General features: G+C 62.8%; 2 protein-coding genes across 2 annotated transcripts; both read left to right on the plus strand.

The window, feature by feature from the left end:
- Window positions 1–250: 250 nt before the first annotated feature.
- Window positions 251–6,033, plus strand: TMEM86B (transmembrane protein 86B). Its single transcript, XM_065420675.1, is given in 4 exon segments — window positions 251–301; window positions 304–387; window positions 3,259–3,511; window positions 5,574–6,033. Coding segments are annotated over 4 exon segments (783 nt in total). The 3' UTR covers window positions 5,969–6,033.
- Window positions 6,034–11,826: 5,793 nt separating this feature from the next.
- Window positions 11,827–17,996, plus strand: LOC135893226 (lysoplasmalogenase TMEM86B-like). Its single transcript, XM_065421027.1, has 3 exons — window positions 11,827–11,892; window positions 15,300–15,552; window positions 17,303–17,996. Exons 1-3 carry the CDS (start codon window positions 11,842–11,844, stop codon window positions 17,695–17,697), a joined length of 699 nt encoding a protein of 232 aa, XP_065277099.1. The 5' UTR covers window positions 11,827–11,841; the 3' UTR covers window positions 17,698–17,996.
- The last annotated feature ends 2,118 nt before the right edge of the window (window positions 17,997–20,114 follow it).

Consider the following 20,114-nt stretch of genomic DNA (forward strand, 5'->3'; position numbering starts at 1 on the left):
CAATGGTTAAAGCCTGAGCGTGCCGCGGCCTCCTTCCTGGGGGGCGGGGGGCAGCACGCCGTGGGGGGCCCAGCCCCAGGGATTGCACCCAGGAGCCTGGGCTCCCAGCCCCCCTGAGCCCCACTCCTCCCAGCAGCTGCCTCCCTGTTATCAGCTGGTGCTGGGTGGGGATGAGGCGGGAGAAATCGATTTTATGTCTCTTCCCCCCCCGCTGCCGGTCTTATCTCTGGCTCTGTTGAACCCACGGGAGATGAAAGTCCAGGCGGGTGCCTGGAGTTGGAAGCAGCAGTCAGGGTGCGTCCCGGAGCCGCCGGCCCGGAGCCCCGGCCCCTCACCATGGACATTCTCGAGACGGACGCCCGCTACCGCCGGAACATTGCGGCTGATGTAAGGAGGGGGAAACTGAGGCACAAAACGGGGACAAATGGTGGGGGGGGGCGGAGACTGTCAGTGGCCTGGCTCCCAGTTCCCTTCCCCCAGCCCTGCTCTAAGCCACTAGGCCCCACTCCTCTCCCAGAGCTGGGGAGAGAACCCAGGAGTCCTGGCTCCCAGCCCCGCCCCCCCTGCACTCAACCCCAGTGTCCTCCGTGTGTCATTGTGCTGCTATTATGGTTCCTGGGACTGAGCCGATAAATCAAGGTGGGATTTCCCTGCAGCTGTTTCCATTTGCATCATTTCCCGTAGCCTGCCTGAGCTGGGTGGCACTGCTGGGCCCAGAGGGGAAGGGAACCGGGGCTGGGAGCAGGATCAGCCTGGATAGCCCTGATCGCAGTGACGGCCTGGGTGGCCTTGAAGGCACAATATCAGTAGGTTTCAGAGTTAACACCCTGTTGGTGTGAATGGGGCAAGCTCATGGCAGAATAGAGGGACAATTAGGAGCAAAGTTAGCTGCCTCTTCCTGCCCAATCTCCTGGTGATTAAATACTTAACAAGGGGCTAGGGCCAGCTGGTTTCAAAGTTAAAGCTGCTACTTTGGCATCAATAGGAGCAGAACTTCACCCTTCGACGAAGCAGCATGAACTTGCTCTTCCTGCTAAACGGTGAAATAGTTGTTAAATTGTGCCATCGGTAGGTTTCAGAGTGAACGCCCACTAGGGTGAGTGGGCCTGGGCCCAGTGTTTACTCTGGGTGGGTGGATGTTTTAGGGTTGGTGCAGTGCCTGGGTTCAACTGGAAATTCCTGGGGAAAACCTAGCTCGGCTATGAAACTGGAAAGTTGTGGTTGAAGCGATGCTGTCAGTAGCTTTTGGAGTTCACACACAGCGCCAGGAAAGGGGCTGGATCAGGAATGGGGTCAGGGATAGAGCAGGCGTAGCGGGATGTTGCTGTGATTGTTGCTGGCAGCTGAATTACCAAGGACGATGTGTTACATGAGAGCCGTAGGTTTCAGAGTTAACACTTCATTGAGGTGAATGGGGGGGGGGGGTCACTTCCCAGCCCCACTGGGAGGAGGAGCCAGGAGATGAGATGAGTCGATTTAGCTGGGATATCTTGGTGGGAAAATAGTTAATAAGGCTGGTCTCATTTGGGTTATCAGTAGGTTCCAGAGTTCACGAAAGAGTCGTAAAAAGGGAGTTAAGTTCCCAATTCCAATAATTAGAAGGCCATAGACAGTAACTCCTCACTTAACGTGGTCGTTACGTTCCTGAGAAATGCGACTTTATGCCAAACGATGTTAAGTGAATCCAATTTCCCCAGAAAAATTAACGTCAATAGGGGGGTTCGGTTCCAGGGAAATTTATTTCGCCAGACAAAAGCCGCAATAGACGGAGACAGTCTAAGTTTGAAACAATGGAATACTGGACCCAGCGACGAAAGATTGTGAAGCCTTGGAGAGGTGGGGGTGTCAGAGGGTGGATATTTCCCGGGGGATGCCTGGCTGCTAAACAATGAACTAGCCCTCGGCTGAGCCCTCAAGGGTTAACACGCTGTTGTTAATGTCGCCTCACACTCAACAAAGGCAGCGGGGGGGGGGGGGGGGACACGATAGAGGCGGGGGGGCAGGGACTGCAACCCCTGACCTGGATGATGGGCCCCTGCCGGAGCCGACGACTCCCCCTTCCTGTCCTGACCGTGCCTGCCTGGCCGCACAGGCGCTGACTTTCCAAAGTGCTGGGGGGAAGGGGGGGGGGGAGAGAGACGTGTGTCGCCCCTTTAAGTACGCTCCCCCCCACTTCAAGTACATTGCCCTTTTAAGCAGATCAGACAGGAAGCAACAGCTCCCAGCATGCTCCCCCTGTCCCCCCCTTCTGTCCCCGAGCCCTGTCCCCTCCTTTGCCTTGTGGAGAGGGGGTACAGAGTGCGGGGGGGCAGGAGCGGGGGGACAGCCTGACATCTGCACCCTTCTCCCCCCCGCACAGCAAGCAGGGGCTCCCGGGCAGGGACAGTGGGGGGAGGGCCCCCTGAACCGGTTCTGGGCACCTGCCGAGCCGCATCCCTTGCAGGGAATTTAGGGGAGCTGACGGGGGGCCCCTGGTTCTAATCCCCACGAGGATTCTCCCAGAGCATCCCACAAACAGTGCACAAAGCAGGCAGCTGCCAAATGACCTCATAAGGGAGCATTGCGCAAGTTTAAAGGAGCCTGTTCCCTAATCAGCAACGTGCCGACGTTAACGGGGACAGTGTTAGGTGAGGAGTCACTCTGCACTGGGTTATCGATAGGTGAGCCAGGGATCCGCGTTGATTGTATTCAGTCGGCTGTCAGTAGTTTTCAGTGTTAACACCGTGAAGTAACCAACAGGTTACTTTGGTTGTTGGTTACGACAGATTATCGTTAGGTTTCGGAGTTAGCATAGCAAAATAACTGCCCAGACCCAATTTATAAGAATCGATATCTCTGTTGTTTCCCCCGTTAACTCTGAAACCGAATGACACCCCATTTCCCAACCCTGGTGTGTCGGTAGGTTTCAGAGTGAACACGGTGAAATAGCCAGACTATACATTACTATGGACTCATGGTGTCACAGTTAATACGATGACCGTTAACAGGCTCGCGCTTACAGAGTAGGTCATCAGTAGGCTTAAGAGTTAACAGGTGTGACGATTAGCTTTGGAGCATGGGTAGTCCTCAGAGGTGACCCCAGTGGGAAATGACACGTGATTGCTGTCTGAGTCACATGGCATTGTTCCCTGCTCCCTGATTGGACCGAGGGATAGCCCTGCTCCCTGATTGGACCGAGGGATAGCCCAGGCCGGGCGCACTGCGCTCTCCCTAGCGTAGACGGGCCCCAGCCGTGTCGATTTCCACCCCCCTCTGCAGGCCAAGAGCCGCCGCCTCAAGCTGCTGCCGTTCCTGGCCGCCTGCGGCCTGTACTTCGCCCTGCTGCTGCCTGAGCCCAGCTGGGTCAGCGCCGGTGTCAAGAGCCTCCCGGTCCTGAGCCTGGTCTTCTTCCTGACAGCCCAGGCCTGGGGTGACGGCGCCTGGACCCCGGCTGCCCGCCGGGTCTGCTGGGGGCTGATGTTCTCCAGCCTGGGAGACGCCTCCCTGGTCTGGCCTCAACTATTCCTCCTAGGTATGGAGTTAGGAGTGAGGGGGAGCGGCAGGGCTGGGGGGAGCCCAGGTTTGGGCTAGCAGGGGGCTGCGGGTCGGGAATGAGGGGCAATGGCAGAGCTGGGGGGAGCCCAGGGCTGGGCTAGCAGGGGCTGCGGGTCGGGAGTGAGGGGCACCGGCAGGGCTGGGGGGAGCCCAGGGCTGGGCTAGCAGGGGCTGCGGGTCGGGAGTGAGGGGCACCGGCAGAGCTGGGAGGAGCCCAGGGCTGGGCTAGCAGGGGCTGCGGGTCGGGAGTGAGGGGCAACGGCAGAGCTGGGGGGAGCCCAGGGCTGGGCTACCAGGGGGCTGTGGGTCGGGAGTGAGGGGCACTGGTGGGGGAGGGGAGGAGGGAGCCCAGGGCCAGGCTACCAGGGGGCTGTGGGTCGGGAGTGAGGGGCACTGGTGGGGGAGGGGAGTAGAGGAGGGAGCCCAGGGCTGGGCTAGCAGGGGGCTGCGGGTCGGGAGTGAGGGGCACTGGTGGAGGAGGGGAGTAGAGGAGGGAGCCCAGGGCCAGGCTACCAGGGGACTGCGGGTCAGGAGTGAGGGGCACTGGTGGGGGAGGGGAGTAGAGGAGGGAGCCCAGGGCCAGGCTACCAGGGGACTGCGGGTCAGGAGTGAGGGGCACTGGTGGGGGAGGGGAGGAGGGAGCCCAGGGCCAGGCTACCAGGGGGCTGCGGGTCGGGAGTGAGGGGCACTGGTGGGGGAGGGGAGGAGGGAGCCCAGGGCCGGGCTACCAGGGGGCTGTGGGTCGGGAGTGAGGGGCACTGGTGGGGGAGGGGAGGAGGGAGCCCAGGGCCTGGCTACCAGGGGGCTGCGGGTCGGGAGTGAGGGGCACTGGTGGGGGAGGGGAGGAGGGAGCCCAGGGCTGGGCTACCTGGGGGCTGTGGGTCGGGAGTGAGGGGCACTGGTGGGGGAGGGGAGGAGGGAGCCCAGGGCCGGGCTACCAGGGGGCTGAGGGTCGGGAGTGAGGGGCACTGGTGGGGGAGGGGAGGAGGGAGCCCAGGGCCGGGCTACCAGGGGGCTGCGGGTCGGGAGTGAGGGGCACTGGTGGGGGAGGGGAGGAGGGAGCCCAGGGCCAGGCTACCAGGCGGCTGCGGGTCGGGAGTGAGGGGCACTGGTGGGGGAGGGGAGGGGAGGGGAGGAGGGAGCCCAGGGCTGGGCTACCAGGGGCTGCGGGTCGGGAGTGAGGAGCACGGGCGAGGGGAGGGGAGGAGGGAGCCCAGGGCTGGGCTACCAGGGGGCTGCGGGTCGGGAGTGAGGAGCACTGGTGGGGGAGGGGAGGGGAGGGGAGGAGGGCACCCAGGGCTGGGCTACCAGGGGGCTGCGGGTCGGGAGTGAGGGGCACTGGTGGGGGAGGGGAGTAGAGGAGGGAGCCCAGGGCTGGGCTAGCAGGGGCTGCGGGTCGGGAGTGAGGAGCACGGGCGAGGGGAGGGGAGGAGGGAGCCCAGGGCTGGGCTACCAGGGGGCTGCGGGTCGGGAGTGAGGAGCACTGGTGGGGGAGGGGAAGGGAGGAGGGAGCCCAGGGCTGGGTTACCAGGGGGCTGCGGGTCGGGAGTGAGGGGCACTGGTGGGGGAGGGGAGGAGGGAGCCCAGGGCTGGGCTACCAGGGGGCTGCGGGTCGGGAGTGAGGGGCACTGGTGGGGGAGGGGAGGAGGGAGCCCAGGGCTGGGCTACCAGGGGGCTGCGGGTCGGGAGTGAGGGGCACTGGTGGGGGAGGGGAGGAGGGAGCCCAGGGCTGGGCTACCAGGGGGCTGCGGGTCGGGAGTGAGGAGCACAGGTGGGGGAGGGGAGGGGAGGAGAGGAGGGAGCCCAGGGCTGGGCTACCAGGGGGCTGCGGGGTCGGGAGTGAGGAGCACAGGTGGGGGAGGGGAGGGGAGGAGAGGAGGGAGCCCAGGGCTGGGCTACCAGGGGGCTGCGGGTCGGGAGTGAGGGGCACAGGTGGGGGAGGGGAGGGGAGGAAAGGAGGGAGCCCAGGGCTGGGCTACCAGGGGGCTGCGGGTCGGGAGTGAGGGGCACGGCTCTCTGATGCCCCCCCTCCCCCGCAGGCATGGTGGCCTTCGCTCTGGCTCACGTCTGCTACATCTGGGCCCTGGGCCTGCGTCCCGTCCGCCCCTGGCTCCTGCTGCTGCTGGCGCTGGCCTGGGCGGGGGCCTACGCGACGCTGTGGCCCTGCCTGGGGGGCCCCTACGTGCCGGCCGTGGGGGGCTACGGGGCGCTGCTGGCGGCCGTGGCCTGGCGGGCCTTGGCCCGGCCTCCCCCACACCTGGCCGTGGCCACCGGCTCCCTGCTCTTCATGGCCTCCGACCTGGTGCTGGCCAGGGACCACTTCTGCGCCCCGGTGCCCCAGGCCCGGCTCATCGTCATGGGCACCTACTACGCGGCCCAGGGGCTGATCGCAGCCTGGGCCCCCCGCGCCAGCCCCCGCTGGAAGGAGAGCTGAGCCGGCGCCCGCGACCTCTGACCCCAGGGGGATCCGGCAGGTGCACCCGTGACCTCTGACCCCATCAGAGCCAACCTGCTGGTGACCCTGGTGACCTCTGACCCCATCAGCACCAACCTACTGCTGCCCCTGTTGACCTCTGACCCCTGCGCCAACGAGAACCAACCACCCTGGGAGTTGGTTCCTTGACCGACGACCCCGTGACCTAGGAGCGCCAACCTGCCCAACCAATGACCTGGATGTAATTGTCTTGACCTTTGACCCTGCTCATTTGCCAGCAGGCCCAATTACAGCTTATTTGATGACATGTGTTGTCTGATGGGGGGGGGCCTGGGACAGGGGAGAGACGGAGGGGGGGGGGGGGAAGCTTTTATTGGGCCAACTTGTCCCCAGCTGTTGATTGGGACGTTGAGTCCTGTGACCTATGACCTTCCTCTACAGACCCGAAGCGGGACCCCGTCCCCCCAGAGCTGGGGAGAGAACCCAGGTGTCCGGGCTCCCAGCCCCCCCTGGTCTAACCACCAGACCCCACCCCCCTCCCAGAGCCATGGGAGAGAACCCAGGTGTCCTGGCTCCCAGCCCCCCCTGCTCTAACCACCAGACCCCACTCCCCTCCCAGAGCCAGGGGAGAGAACCCAGGAGTCCTGGCTCCCAGCCCCCGCTGCTCTAACCACCAGACCCCCACCCCCCCTCCCAGAGCCATGGGCGAGAACCCAGGAGTCCTGGCTTCCAGCCCCCCCCTGCTCTAACCACCAGACCCCACTCCCCGTCCAGAGCCGGAGAGAGAACCCAGGTGTCCTGGCTCCCAGACCCCCCTGCTCTAACCACCAGACCCCACCCCCCTCCCAGAGCCATGGGCGAGAACCCAGGAGTCCTGGCTCCCAGCCCCCCCTGCTCTAACCACCAGACCCCACTCCCCGTCCAGAGCCGGAGAGAGAACCCAGGTGTCCTGGCTCCCAGACCCCCCTGCTCTAACCACCAGACCCCACCCCCCTCCCAGAGCCATGGGCGAGAACCCAGGAGTCCTGGCTCCCAGCCCCCCCCTGCTCTAACCACCAGACCCCACTCCCCGTCCAGAGCCGGAGAGAGAACCCAGGTGTCCTGGCTCCCAGACCCCCCTGCTCTAACCACCAGACCCCACCCCCCTCCCAGAGCCATGGGCGAGAACCCAGGTGTCCTGGCTTCCAGCCCCCCCTGCTCTAACCACCAGCCCCCACTCCCCTCCCAGAGCCAGGGAGAGAACCCAGGTGTCCTGGCTTCCAGCGCCCCTGCTCTAACCACCAGACCCCACCCCCCCTCCCAGAGCCGGGGAGAGAACCCAGGTGTCCTGGCTCCCAGCCCCCCCTGCTCTAACCACCAGACCCCACCCCCCTCCCAGAGCCATGGGAGAGAACCCAGGTGTCCTGGCTCCCAGCCCCCCCTGCTCTAACCACCAGACCCCACCCCCCTCCCAGAGCCGGGGAGAGAACCCAGGTGTCCTGGCTTCCAGCCCTCTCACGAATGGTGGTTGAAGCCTTTGCCAAACCTTGTGTGACGGCGCCCTCTAGTGGCCGGTTGCAGCAGCCTGGCGGCTCAGGGAGCTGGAGGTGGGTGGTTGGGGGGTGACGGGTTTGAGGCCTGAAGGGGGTGTGATTCCGGGGGGGCCAGGCGTGATTAGGGGGCCGGCCGTGCCGGCTGCTTCTGGGAGCTGCGCGGAGCCCAGGCAAGTGGGGAGCCTCAAACACCCTCCCAGAGCCTGCACCCCACACGCCCACCCGCAGCCCCTCATTTCTGGCCGCACCCGGAGCCTGCACCCCCAGCTGGAGCCCTCACTCCCCCCCCTGCATCCCTGCCCCAGCCCACTGACAGTGAGTGGGGGGGGGGGGAGAGCGAGCAATGGAGTGAGTGGGGCGGGGCCTCAGAGAAGGGGCCAGGAATGGGCGGGGCCCCAGGGAAGGGGCCAGGCAGAGGCGGGGCCTCAGCGAAGGGGTGGGACTAGGGTGTTCGGTTTTGTGCCAATAGAAAGTTGGCAACCTTTCAACCCCCCCCCGCCCCGTGTGCCCCTCCCCTGTCATGGGGCTACATTGGCTCTGAGCCTCCCCTGCCCATGCACCCCGCCCCCCTCCCACTCATTCCCCAGGGGAAACTCGGAGACCACAATGCCCCCCTGCCCCCCCACCAGATCCCACAGCCCTGGAATTACTGTGCTGCATCCTCACCTCGGGGGGGGGGGGGGGTCATTGCATCAGTACTGGAGCTTATTGAAAGCTCTTTCTGGGGGGGCACTGGAGGTTTAGCTCCGTCGAGTCAGTATCTCCCCTTCACCCCATATTCTTCCCTCCCTCAATGTCTTAAAGAGGATCCAATCTACTCGCTGCCTCGCTGGGGTTCTTATGGGACTCGCCTCGCTGGGCCGTGCACCCTTGTCTCTGCCCAGCCCAGAGATCTCTGCGGCAAGGAGCGCGGCCCCGGATCTCGGGGGATTCGGTGACGGTGAGGCCCGGCTGGCTGCTGGCGCTTTGGGCAGCGGCAGGGGCCCCGAACGAACTTGCCACCGACATGCAAATGCAGCCGGCAAAAGGAGGGGCGGCGGTCGGGATCCGGGTAATGGGACGGTTGGCAGTAGGGTCAGCGACTCCTTGAGGTTTCCCGACGTCCCCTGACAAATATGAAAATAAGGATTGAAGCAAATCTTCAACCCCCGTTTTCCCCCGAACGTGTGATCATGGCGAAGCCTGAAAGAGGGGTAGGAGACCTGCCATGGCTGGATTAAAGTAACACCGAATACGTTTCTGTTCGGGGAAAGGGTGAGGGGAAACGGCCTGTGTTAATTGTAGAGGACAAAAAGTCTGTTCTGAAGTGATAAGATTCCCAGGCAGGACAGCGGCCGTTGCGACTGTTTTCCCGAATGCAGGAATGAGATGTGGTAACCCCCACGCCTGCGTTTTTATCTCGCTTGTTTCCTTTTCCCATGTAACAAGTGGTATGACTGGGTCTGGGGGAGCCGGTCGTGCCCCAGGGGCTTTAGAAGGGTTACGGGAAAGGATGAAGTAGATGTCAGAGACCACGGGGGGGGGCCAACCTGAGCCTGAGAAGGAGCCAGAATTTACCAAAGAGCCCCAGTAATATGTCAGCAGCCCCCCCATCAGCTCCCCCCCCCGGCTCCCAGCACCTCCTGCCCACCAGCAGCCCCACTGATCAACACCTCCCCCTCCCTCCCCGCACCTCCCGATCAGCTGTTTCGTGGTGTGCAGGAGGCTCTGGCCGCCAAGAGCGGGTTCAGACTCTGGTGAAAAAAATTTTCTGGCCCCCCGGTAAGGGCGGACCGGCTAAACAGCCAGGGGAAACCGGGCCCCCTTCCGGACCGCCGGGCCCCGGTAATTTGTACCGGCTTCCCCGCCCCCCCCACTTCGGCCCTGGCTCTGGGCAGGGAGCAAGGGCACGGCAGGCTCAGGGGAGGAGGTGGGAGGGGGTGGAGAGGGGGCAGAGTTGGGGGTTGAGCAGTGAGCCCCCCCCCCCCCGCCCCGGGACATTGGAAAGTTGGCGCCTGTCGCTCCAGCCCCGGAGTCGGTGCCTAGACAAGGAGCTGCCTATTAACCTCTGAAGAGCCCCAGGTGGCCCAGGACACCCCAGCCCTTTCCCCACGGCCCCTGTCCCTCTTCCACACAGGGTCCCCCCCATCCTTCCCCCCTGCTGCCCCGCAACCTGTTTGCCCCTTTCTGCCCCCCCCAAGACCGGAGAAGCTCTGTCCCCCTGCCACGGCCCTGGGGCGCAGCGGGCAGCGAGAGCCCCCCCAGCCCTGAGCCCGCGGCAGGGAGCGAAAGCGCCTCCAGCCCCAGCTCGCAGAGAAAGGTCTAACACCCTGCAGAGGCTGGAAGCTGAAGCTGGACAAAATCACGCTGGAACTAAGGCACATTTTTTTGCCCAGGGAGGGTCGTGAACCGTTGGGACAAGCTCGCGCGGGTCACGGTGGGTTCTCCAGCCAGGGCCACTTTCAGCTCCGGATGGGCTGTTTTTCTGAAAGATCTGCTCCGGTTCAACCAGGGATTCGGTCAGGGCCATCCCCGGCCTGGCTTATCCAGGAGACCGGACCTGAGCACACCGGTCGGTCCCCGCTGGCCGGGGAATCTAGGACTAAAGTCCGAATCATGAGCCATAAACCAGCGAACACCAAACCCTCCTGCTGCAGTGCCCAAGGACCGCCCCTGGGGACAGGGGATCTCGAGGTGTCCTGGATCCGGCTCTGAAGCGGCTGGTACTGGCCGGTGCCTGAGAGAGGGTCCTGGGGGGCGCGGGCGAGTGGTCTGAGCTGCTCCGCCAAGTCCTAGGTTCCTAGTTTTGGCATCGAAAGTTCACAGGAGAAGCAAGGAAACGGCCCTGGCTCGTCGCGTGGGGTGTTACCACCAGCCCAGGCAAGGACCTTCGCAACCAGACGCTGCCCCTTGGTTGCTGGACTGACTGTGACCTGCCTGGCGGGGGCCCTGGCCTGGAACGGTCCCCGGGCCTGGTGGCCGTTACCAGCTCCCACTGCTCAGCCAGGGCCCTGCAAGACAGGAGGGGACACCGCGCGGTTCCCGTCCCCCCCCAGGCCGCAGCAGCGTGGGCAGGAGGAGAAGATGAGGGCTCCCCGCGCCCCCCCGTACACCCCCCCGGGCTGAAGAGCAGCTGCTGGTTCGCCGAAGGGGACACCTGGCTGGCATCTCCCGCAGGGACGTGAGGCGAAGAGCAAACGGCCCTAGAGCCGTGTCTGAAAACGAAGCCGCCTCGGGGCAGAGCAAACAGGCTGGGGGCAAACCCGGCCCAGAGCGGATTTGGGGCAGCGGGTCTATTTCTGGGACCTGCTTCTTTCCCTGCCGGGTCTTCCTCTGGGGGCACAGCACGGGCTGTGCGGCACAGACAGGGGTCGGGGCGTCTGCCCCCCCTCGCCGTGGATTTCCTCTGGGACCCCTGGGCCCGTTGGATCATCCGCCACCATCCCCCAAGGAGACTCGGCCACCCCTGAACCTGATCACTGGCCGACCGCCTGCCAAGCGGGACATCGAGCCTCTGACCCAAATGCCGAGCCCGGGACGCTACCCAGGACAGATCCAAGGTTTGGCGGGTGGGGTGGAACGTCCCCTCCCTGTGGGGCTTTAGCAGGGTGGTAGTTGGGGTCGCTGCCCCATTGCCCCCTCCCTGTTGTGCTTATGTCAATGGGGGATGCTATATAGAGGGGCGAATAAACCAGCCCCTGCGCCCCACCCCAGAGGGGCTGCATCGCAGGGCCGGGCGAGGGCTCCCGGTATAATGCAGGCGTCCTGGCGCCCAGCCCCCCGCTGGCTCTATCCAGACCCCCCCAGGCTGGGGGAGGGGGAGAGGGCTGTGTATACAGGATGTGGGTCCCTACCCCTTTCCGGAGCTGAGGCCCGAGGGAGCCGCCCAGGTGTAGAGGCAGCAGGTGAGACCAGGGAAGGACACAGGTGGCAGGGCCAGCTGGCAGCCAGAGGATGGTGAGAGAGATTTAGCCAATCCCCCACGCACTAGACCCCACTCCCTCCCAGAGCCGGAGAGAGAACCCAGGAGTCCTGGTTCCCAGCCCTCCCTGATCTAACCACTAGACCCCACTCCCTCCCAGAGCTGGGGAGAGAACCCAGGAGTCCTGGCTCCCTGCCCCCCTTGCTCTGACCCCTGTGCCCCACTCCTCTCACTCTCTCATCCACACACACCAGTTCCTCTTCCCCACACCGCTGCCTCCCTGTTACCAGTTGGGGATGGGTGGGGATGGGGCGGGTGGGACCAACTTCCCCCCACACCCATTTGTGGCTCTGTTGAATCTGCAGGAGATCAAAGTCCAGGCGGGGGTCTGGAGTTGGAAGCAGCAGCCAGGGGGCGTCCCGGAGCCCCGGCCTCGCACCATGGACATTCTGGAGACAGACGCCCGCTACCCCCAGAAGTTTGCAGCTGATGTAAGGAGGGGGAAACTGAGGCACGAAGTGGGGCCAAGTGGGGGGTAGACCCTTGGTGTCCTGGCACCCAGTTCCCTTCCCCCACCCTGCTCTGAGGCACTAGACTCCACTCCTCTCCCAGAGCCGGCGATAGAACCCAGGAGTCCTGGCTCCCATCCCCGCTCTCACCCACTCAACCCCAGTGTCCTCCGTGTAGAACAGCACAGAAATCAGTGACTTTCAGCCAAGTCCATCTTGTGGGGAGGGGAGCCCAGAGCCAGGGCTCTGGTCCTCCCCTTGTGCCCCAAACCGGCCGAGACTGACTTGCTTCCAGCTGCCTAGCCCCTGCCCTGCCCGTTGCTCCTCCTCCGGCCTTTATCTCGCTTTCCAGGCCAGAGTCACCTGGGTCTCAGGCCATAGCATTCCCGCAGGCAGCGGGAGCAACCCCCACAAAGGTCATCCACCCTAATTCCCACCCTCTAGACATTGGTGCAACGCACAGGGGGACGGAGGCCCACGCAGCTTTCATGCAAAACAGTAAGACACACATGGGCTCACATACAACCTAACAAGGGAGAGTCCCCACTTCGTCACATAACTTCACCCAGATAATACCATGGCTCCATAAAAGGCGATATTTGCCTCTTTGTTTTGCCATTGGCTGTCACATTCATGCTGCCTCACTCATTCCCTACATTAATTGATCACATATTCATAAGCATGAATACAAGAGACGATATAGAGCAATGCAGCTTTAAGCAAGCATCTAACATCATTGAGGGCTTTCCCCTGCTTGTGGCTTTGCATTGGCATAACAGGAAACCGCACTCAAAATAGCAAACGGGCGGGGGGCACGTCTGGCTACATCCGCCACCGTCCCTGACCCATGACCAAGGAGACTCAGCCACCCCTGAGCCTCACCCAGGAGGAGCTCCTGCTGGCCAACCGCCTGCCAAGCGGGATGCCGAGCCTCTGACCCAAACGCCGAGCCCGGGACGCTACCCAGGACAGATCCAAGGTTTGGGGGGGTGGGGTGGAACGTCCCATCCCTGTGAGGCTTTAACGGGGTGGTAGTTGGGGGTCGCTGCCCCATTGCCCCCCACCCCAGTTGTGTTTATGTCAATCGGGGATGCTATATAGAGGGGGTGAATAAACCAGCCCCTGTGCCCCACCCCAGAGGGGCTGTATCGCAGGGCCGGGCGAGGGCTCCTGGTATAATGCAGGCGTCCTGGCGCCCAACCCCCCCGCTGGCTCTATCCAGACCCCCCCCAGGCACTGCTCTTCCCGGCTGAGTGGGGGAGGAGACGGCTGTGGATACAGGATGTGGGTCCCTCCCCCTTTCCGGAGCCAAGGCCCCAGGGAGCCACCCAGGTGTAGAAGCAGCAGGTGAGACCAGGGAAGGACGCCGGTGGCAGAGCCAGCTGGCAGCCAGAGGACGGTGAGCCAATCCCCCTGCCCCCCCCCCACCCACTAGACCCTACTCCCTCCCAGAGCCGGGGAGAGAACCCAGGAGTCCTGGCTCCCAGCCCCCCCTGCTCTGACCCCTGCGCCCCACTCCTCTCATTCCCTCATCGACACACAGCAGTTCCTCTTCCCCCTGCCGCTGCCTCCCTGTTACCAGTTGGTGCTGGGTGGGGATGGGGCGGGAGGGACCAATTCCCCCACACACCCATTTGTGGCTCTGTTGAATCCACAGGAGATCAACGTCCAGGAGGGTGCCTGAAATTGGGAGCAGCAGCCAGGGGGCGTCCCGGAGCCCCAGCCCTGCACCATGGACATTCTGGAGACAGACGCCCGCTACCCCCTGAAGTTTGTGGTTGATGTAAGGAGGGGGAAACTGAGGCACGAAGTGGGGCCAAGAGGGGGGTAGACCCTTGGTGTCCTGGCACCCAGTTCCCTTCCCCCACCCTGCTCTGAGGCACTAGACTCCACTCCTCTCTCAGAGCCGGAGATAGAACCCAGGAGTCCTGCCCCCCCTCTAACCCACTCAACCCCAGTAACCTCCGTGTGTCGTTGTGCTGCTGTTATGGCTCCTGAGACTGTGAGCCGGTAAAGCTGGTCCATCGAGGCGGGATTTCCCTGCAGCCATTTCTGCATCAATTCTGCACCATTTCCCGTAGCCCGCCTGAGCTGGGGGCGCTGCTGGGCCCAGAGGGGAAGGGAAGCAGGGCTGGTAGCAGGATCAGCGTGGATAGCCCTGATCGCAGTGAAGGCGTGGGTGACCTTGAAGGCACAATATCAGTAGGTTTCAGAGTTAACACTCTGTTGATGTGAATGGGACAAGGTTAAAGCAGTAGGTTTCAGAGTTAACACTGCTATTTTAGCATTAACAGGGCAGTTCTTCACCCTTTGGAGGAGCAGCCTTAATGGGCTCTTCCTGCTACAACTCTTGGTGGTGAAATAGTTAAAAAGTTGTTGGTGCCATCAGTAGGTGTCAGAGTGAACGTCCCCTTGGGATGAGTGGGCAAGGGCCCAGTTTTTACTTTGGTTGAGTGGCTGTTTCAGGGTTGGTGTGGTGCCCGGGTTCAACTGGAAATTCCTGGGGAAAGTCTAGCTCGGATATGAAGATGGAAAGTTGTGGTTGAAGTGATGCTGTCAGTAGCTTTCAGAGTTAACACACAGCAGCAGAGACGAGGCGCTGGATCAGGAACGGGGTCGGGGATAGAGCAGGTGAAGCGGGACGTTGCTGTGATTGCTCTGGTATCTGAATTACCAAGGAAGATGCGTTACATCACGGCAAAATGGTTCAGAGTTAACACTTCATTGAGGGGGTTACTTCCCAACCCCACAAGGATGAGAGTCGGTGAGGTGAGCTGAGTAGATTTAGCTGGGGTATCTTGGTGGTGAAACAGTTAATAAGGTTGATCTCATTTGGGTTATCAGTAGGTTCCAGAGTTCACAAAACATAGTGATGAAAGGGAGTCAGTTCTCACTTCCACCGGGCCACGGTGCAGCCTGAGATAAGTAGATTTAGCTGGGTGTTCCTGGTAAGTCTCTTGTTAGTGGAATAGTCAACAAGGCCCATACACAGTGGGTTATCATTGGGTTTCAGAGTTAACACCTTGTTATCAGCATTAATAACATTCAGTGGGCTGTCAGTAGTTTTCAGAGTTAACACGGTGAAATAACTAACAGGACCGTTAGTTAAAACAGGTTTTTGTGAGGTTTTGGCATTAACATTGCAAACTAACTGACAAAACCATGTTAACTCTGAAAGCTAATGATATCACACTGTCAACTAGTGGATATCAGTAGGGTTCAGAGTGAACGCAGTGAATTAGCCAGAATGTCCATTATAGCTTGGCGTAGCGATAGGTGTCAGAGTTAATGTGATGACAATTAACAGGGATAGTCCCCAGGCCGGGCGCGCCGCGCTCTCCCTAGTGTAGACGGGCAGTGGCCGTGTCCATTTCCACCCCACCCTGCAGGCCAAGAGCCGCCTCCTCAAGCTGCTGCCGTTCCTGGCCTCCTGCGCCCTGTACTTCGCCCTGCGGCTGCCTGAGCCCAGCTGGGTCAGCGCCGGCGTCAAGAGCCTCCCGGTCCTGAGCCTGGTCTTCTTCCTGACGGCCCAGGCCTGGGGTGATGGCGCCTGGACCCCGGCCGCCTGCCGGGTCTGCTGGGGGCTGATGTTCTCCAGCCTGGGAGACACCTGCCTGGTTTGGCCGCACCTATTCCTCCCAGGTATTTGGCTGGAAGTGAGGGGCACCGGCAGAGCCCATGGTGGGGAGCCCAGGGCTGGGCAAGAAGGGGCTGCAGGTCGGGAGTGAGGGGCACCGGCAGAGCTGGGGGGTGGAGGGATGTTAGGAAACATTCAAAAAGGGATAGAGAATAAGACGGAGAATATCTTATTGCCCTTATATAAATCCATGGTACACCCACATCTTGAATACTGGGTACAGATGTAGTCTCCTCATCTCCAAAAAGATATACTGGCATTAGAAAAGGTTCAGAGAAGGGCAACTAAAATGATTAGGGGTTTGGAACGGGGCCCATATGAGGAGAGATTAAAGAGACTAGGACTTTTCAGCTTGGAAAAGAGGAGACTAAGGGGGGGTATGATAGAGGTCTATAAAATCATGAGTGGTGTGGAGAAAGTGAATAGGGAAAAGTTATTTACTTGTTCCCATAATATAAGAACTAGGGGCCACCAAATGAAATTAATGGGCAGCAGGTTTAAAACAAATAAAAGGAAGTTCTTCTTCACGCAGCGCACAGTCAACCTGTGGAACTCCTTGCCTGAGGAGGTTGTGAAGGCTAGGACTATCACAGGGTTTAAAAGAGAACTGGATACATTCATGCTGGTTAAGTCCATTAATGGCTATTAGCCAGGATGGGTAAGGAATGGTGTCCCTAGCCTCTGTTTGTCAGAGGGTGGAGATGGATGGCAGGAGAGAGATCACTTGATCATTACCTGTTAGGTTCACTCCCTCTGGGGCACCCGGCATTGGCCACTGTCGGCAAACAGGACACTGGGCTAGATGGACCTTTTGTCTGACCCAGTTTGGCCGTTCTTAGTTCTTATGAGCCCAGGGCTGGGTTAGGTTAGCAGGGGGCTGCAGGTCGGGAGTGAGGGGCAGTGGTGGGAGAGGGGAGGGGAGGAGGGAGCCCAGGGCTGGGCTAGCAGGGGGCTGCGGGTCGGGAGTGAGGGGCACTGGTGGGGGAGGGGAGGGGAGGGGAGGAGGGAGCCCAGGGCTGGGCTACCAGGGGGCTGCGGGTCGGGAGTGAGGGCCACTGGTGGGGGAAGGGAGGAGGGAGCCCAGGGCCAGGCTACCAGGGGGCTGCGGGTCGGGAGTGAGGGGCACTGGTGGGGGAGGGGAGGAGGGAGCCCAGGGCTGGGCTACCAGGGGGCTGCGGGTCGGGAGTGAGGAGCACTGGTGGGGGAGGGGAGGGGAGGGGAGGAGGGAGCCCAGGGCTGGGCTACCAGGGGGCTGCGGGTCGGGAGTGAGGAGCACAGGTGGGGGAGGGGAGGGGAGGAGGGAGCCCAGGGCTGGGCTAGCAGGGGGCTGCGGGTCGGGAGTGAGGAGCACTGGTGGGGGAGGGGAGGGGAGGGGAGGGGAGGAGGGAGCCCAGGGCTGGGCTACCAGGGGGCTGCGGGTCGGGAGTGAGGGCCACTGGTGGGGGAAGGGAGGAGGGAGCCCAGGGCCAGGCTACCAGGGGGCTGTGGGTCAGGAGTGAGGGGCACTGGTGGGGGAGGGGAGGGGAGGGGAGGAGGGAGCCCAGGGCTGGGCTAGCAGGGGGCTGTGGGTCGGGAGTGAGGGACACTGGTGGGGGAGGGGAGGAGGGAGCCCAGGGCCGGGCTACCAGGGGGCTGCGGGTCGGGAGTGAGGAGCACTGGTGGGGGAGGGGAGGAGGGAGCCCAGGGCTGGGCTACCAGGGGGCTGCGGGTCGGGAGTGAGGGGCACGGCTCTCTGACACCCCCCCTCCCCTGCAGGCATGGTGGCCTTCGCTCTGGCTCACGTCTGCTACATCTGGGCCCTGGGCCTGCGTCCCGTCCGCCCCTGGCTCCTGCTGCTGCTGGCGCTGGCCTGGGCGGGGGCCTACGCGACGCTGTGGCCCTGCCTGGGGGGCCCCTACGTGCCGGCCGTGGGGGGCTACGGGGCGCTGCTGGCGGCCGTGGCCTGGCGGGCCTTGGCCCGGCCTCCCCCACACCTGGCCGTGGCCACCGGCTCCCTGCTCTTCATGGCCTCCGACCTGGTCCTGGCCAGGAATCGCTTCTGCGCCCCGGTGCCCCAGGCCCGGCTCATCGTCATGGGCACCTACTACGCGGCCCAGGGGCTGATCGCAGCCTGGGCCCCCCGCGCCAGCCCCCGCTGGAAGGAGAGCTGAGCCGGGCGCCCGCGACCTCTGACCCCAGGGGGATCCGGCAGGTGCACCCGTGACCTCTGACCCCATCAGAGCCAACCTGCTGGTGACCCTGGTGACCTCTGACCCCATCCGCGCCAGCCCGCCAGTGACCCCAGCGACCTCTGACCCCGGGGCCAACGAGAGCCAGCTGCCCTAGGTGTTGGTTCCTTGACCTGTGACCCGAGGGCCTAGGCGCGCCAACCTTCCCAACCAATGACCTGCAAGTAATTGTCTTGACCTTTGACCCTGCTTATTTGCCAGCAGGCCCAATTACAGCTTATTTGATGACATGCGTTGACTGATGTGGGCCGGGGGGGCGGGGGCGGGTCCTGGGATAGCAGTGACACAACAGTGGGGGGATTTTTTATTGGCCCAACTTGTTGATGGGAAAGTTGACTTTTGTGACCTATGACCTCCCTCTATGGATCCTGAGAATGACCCCATCCCCCTAGAGCCAGGAGAGAACCCAGGCGTCCTGGCTCCCGGCCCCCCCTGCTCTGACCACTAGGCACAGGATCGCCGTGTTTGCTCTGTAAATCTCTGGGTTGGGCCTTCGGGGGAAGCACAAACAAGCCCAGGGAATGAGCGTGGGGCTGGCCCGGCCCCGCTGGCCGGGCGCGATGGGGCGAGGAGCGGGAACCGCAACCAACAAGGGCTTGGGGCCAGACGCAGCCGCGAGCATCAGAAATTCCTTCCGTCAAAGGGTGGACGAGTCTGCCACGGCCCAGAAACGGTGCTTTTCTGCAGTGGTCTGGGCTGGCTATGAGACCGTTAGGGGGAGCTGTGCTCGGGGCGGGGGGAGCTTTCAGACGTGGGGTCAAAGTGCAGTGCCCTGGCCGAATCGCAGCCCAGAAAGTGGGGACTTCCTCCTGGACTGCCCCATCCTTAAGCCCCTCCGTTTTCAGTGTAAACCGACGTTTACTGAAAAATGCCTGGATTTTACAAAAAGTACTGTTCGTTTCCCCCCCCGATTTCCCCCCTGCTTTTGTGCCATGCCGATGGATAAACTAATAACGGGTTTGAGGAGGGAAAGACAATCCACATGGCATGAGAGCGCTGTATTGCGCGACGACATGAGGCTGGGTGGCCGTGCAGAACTGCCCGTTGAAGTGAGTCTAGAGAAGATAGACACCCGGGGGCGCCCGCCAGCCTGCTGGACGTACAGAGGAAGCGCCCGCCCGCCCGCCCACCACGCACACATATAAGTCTGCCCCAGTAAACGCTCGACCACTGAAAAGTTTTCACTGGGGAGCAGAGCTGGAGCGAGGACATGTTGTGTTTTGAGTGCTGGTTTAGTTCGGCAGCAAACCGCATTGAGGAACAGAATTCAGAGCATTAATCTGCTGGGTGCTTCCCCCGACCCGTCGTTCCGTCCAGCAAAATCAAAATGATTAATCTTTTTTGCATTGATTTTCACCCGGTTTTGTTGTGCTGGTGATGAACAACACTGATAAATTCCCGGGGGAAATGAAATCAAAGAAACACTGAAAACAAAGGGCCCTACACATCCAGCTGTTCCAGGGTGCTGGCTAAGTCCCCGTGCCCCTCCCCAGAGGCAGCCGCATCCCAGCACCAGGGGAGGGGTCCCCATATAACCAGCCCCCTACCCCACCCCAGAGGTGAGGCCCTGAGCTCACTTGAGGATGGGGGGGGGGGGGGCAATGCCTGGCCTGATGGGCAGGGACTGGCTGGCTCGGGGAGAAGGGAATGGGGCACAGGGCCTCTCCCCTCTAGGGGGCGCCGGCTCCCATCCGGCCCCAGGGCAGGGACTGGCTGGCTCAGGGGGGTGGGGAATGGGACACGGGGCCTCTCCCCTCTAGGGGGCGCCGGCTCCCACCCGGCCCCAGGGCAGGGACTGGCTGGCTCAGGGGGGCAGGGGATGGGGCCTGGGGCCTTTCCCCTCTAGAGGGCGCTGGCTCCCATCCGGCCCCAGGGCAGGGACTGGCTGGCTCAGGGGGGAAGGGAATGGGGCACAGGGCCTCTCCCCTCTAGGGGGCGCCGGCTCCCATCCGGCCCCAGGGCAGGGACTGGCTGGCTCAGGGGGGCAGGGGATGGGGCCTGGGGCCTTTCCCCTCTAGGGGGCGCTGACTCCCATCCGTGCCCCTCCCCAGAGGCAGCCGCATCCCAGCACCAGGGGAGGGGTCCCCATATAACCAGCCCCCTACCCCACCCCAGAGGTGAGGCCCTGAGCTCACTTGAGGATGGGGGGGGGGGGGCAATGCCTGGCCTGATGGGCAGGGACTGGCTGGCTCGGGGGGAAGGGAATGGGGCACAGGGCCTCTCCCCTCTAGGGGGCGCCGGCTCCCATCCGGCCCCAGGGCAAGGACTGGCTGGCTCGGGGGGAAGGGAATGGGGCACAGGGCCTCTCCCCTCTAGGGGGCGCCGGCTCCCATCTGGCC

This window comes from Emys orbicularis, chromosome 21 (genome assembly GCF_028017835.1).
Source record: "Emys orbicularis isolate rEmyOrb1 chromosome 21, rEmyOrb1.hap1, whole genome shotgun sequence".
In the NCBI taxonomy this organism is placed as follows: Eukaryota; Metazoa; Chordata; order Testudines; family Emydidae; genus Emys; species Emys orbicularis.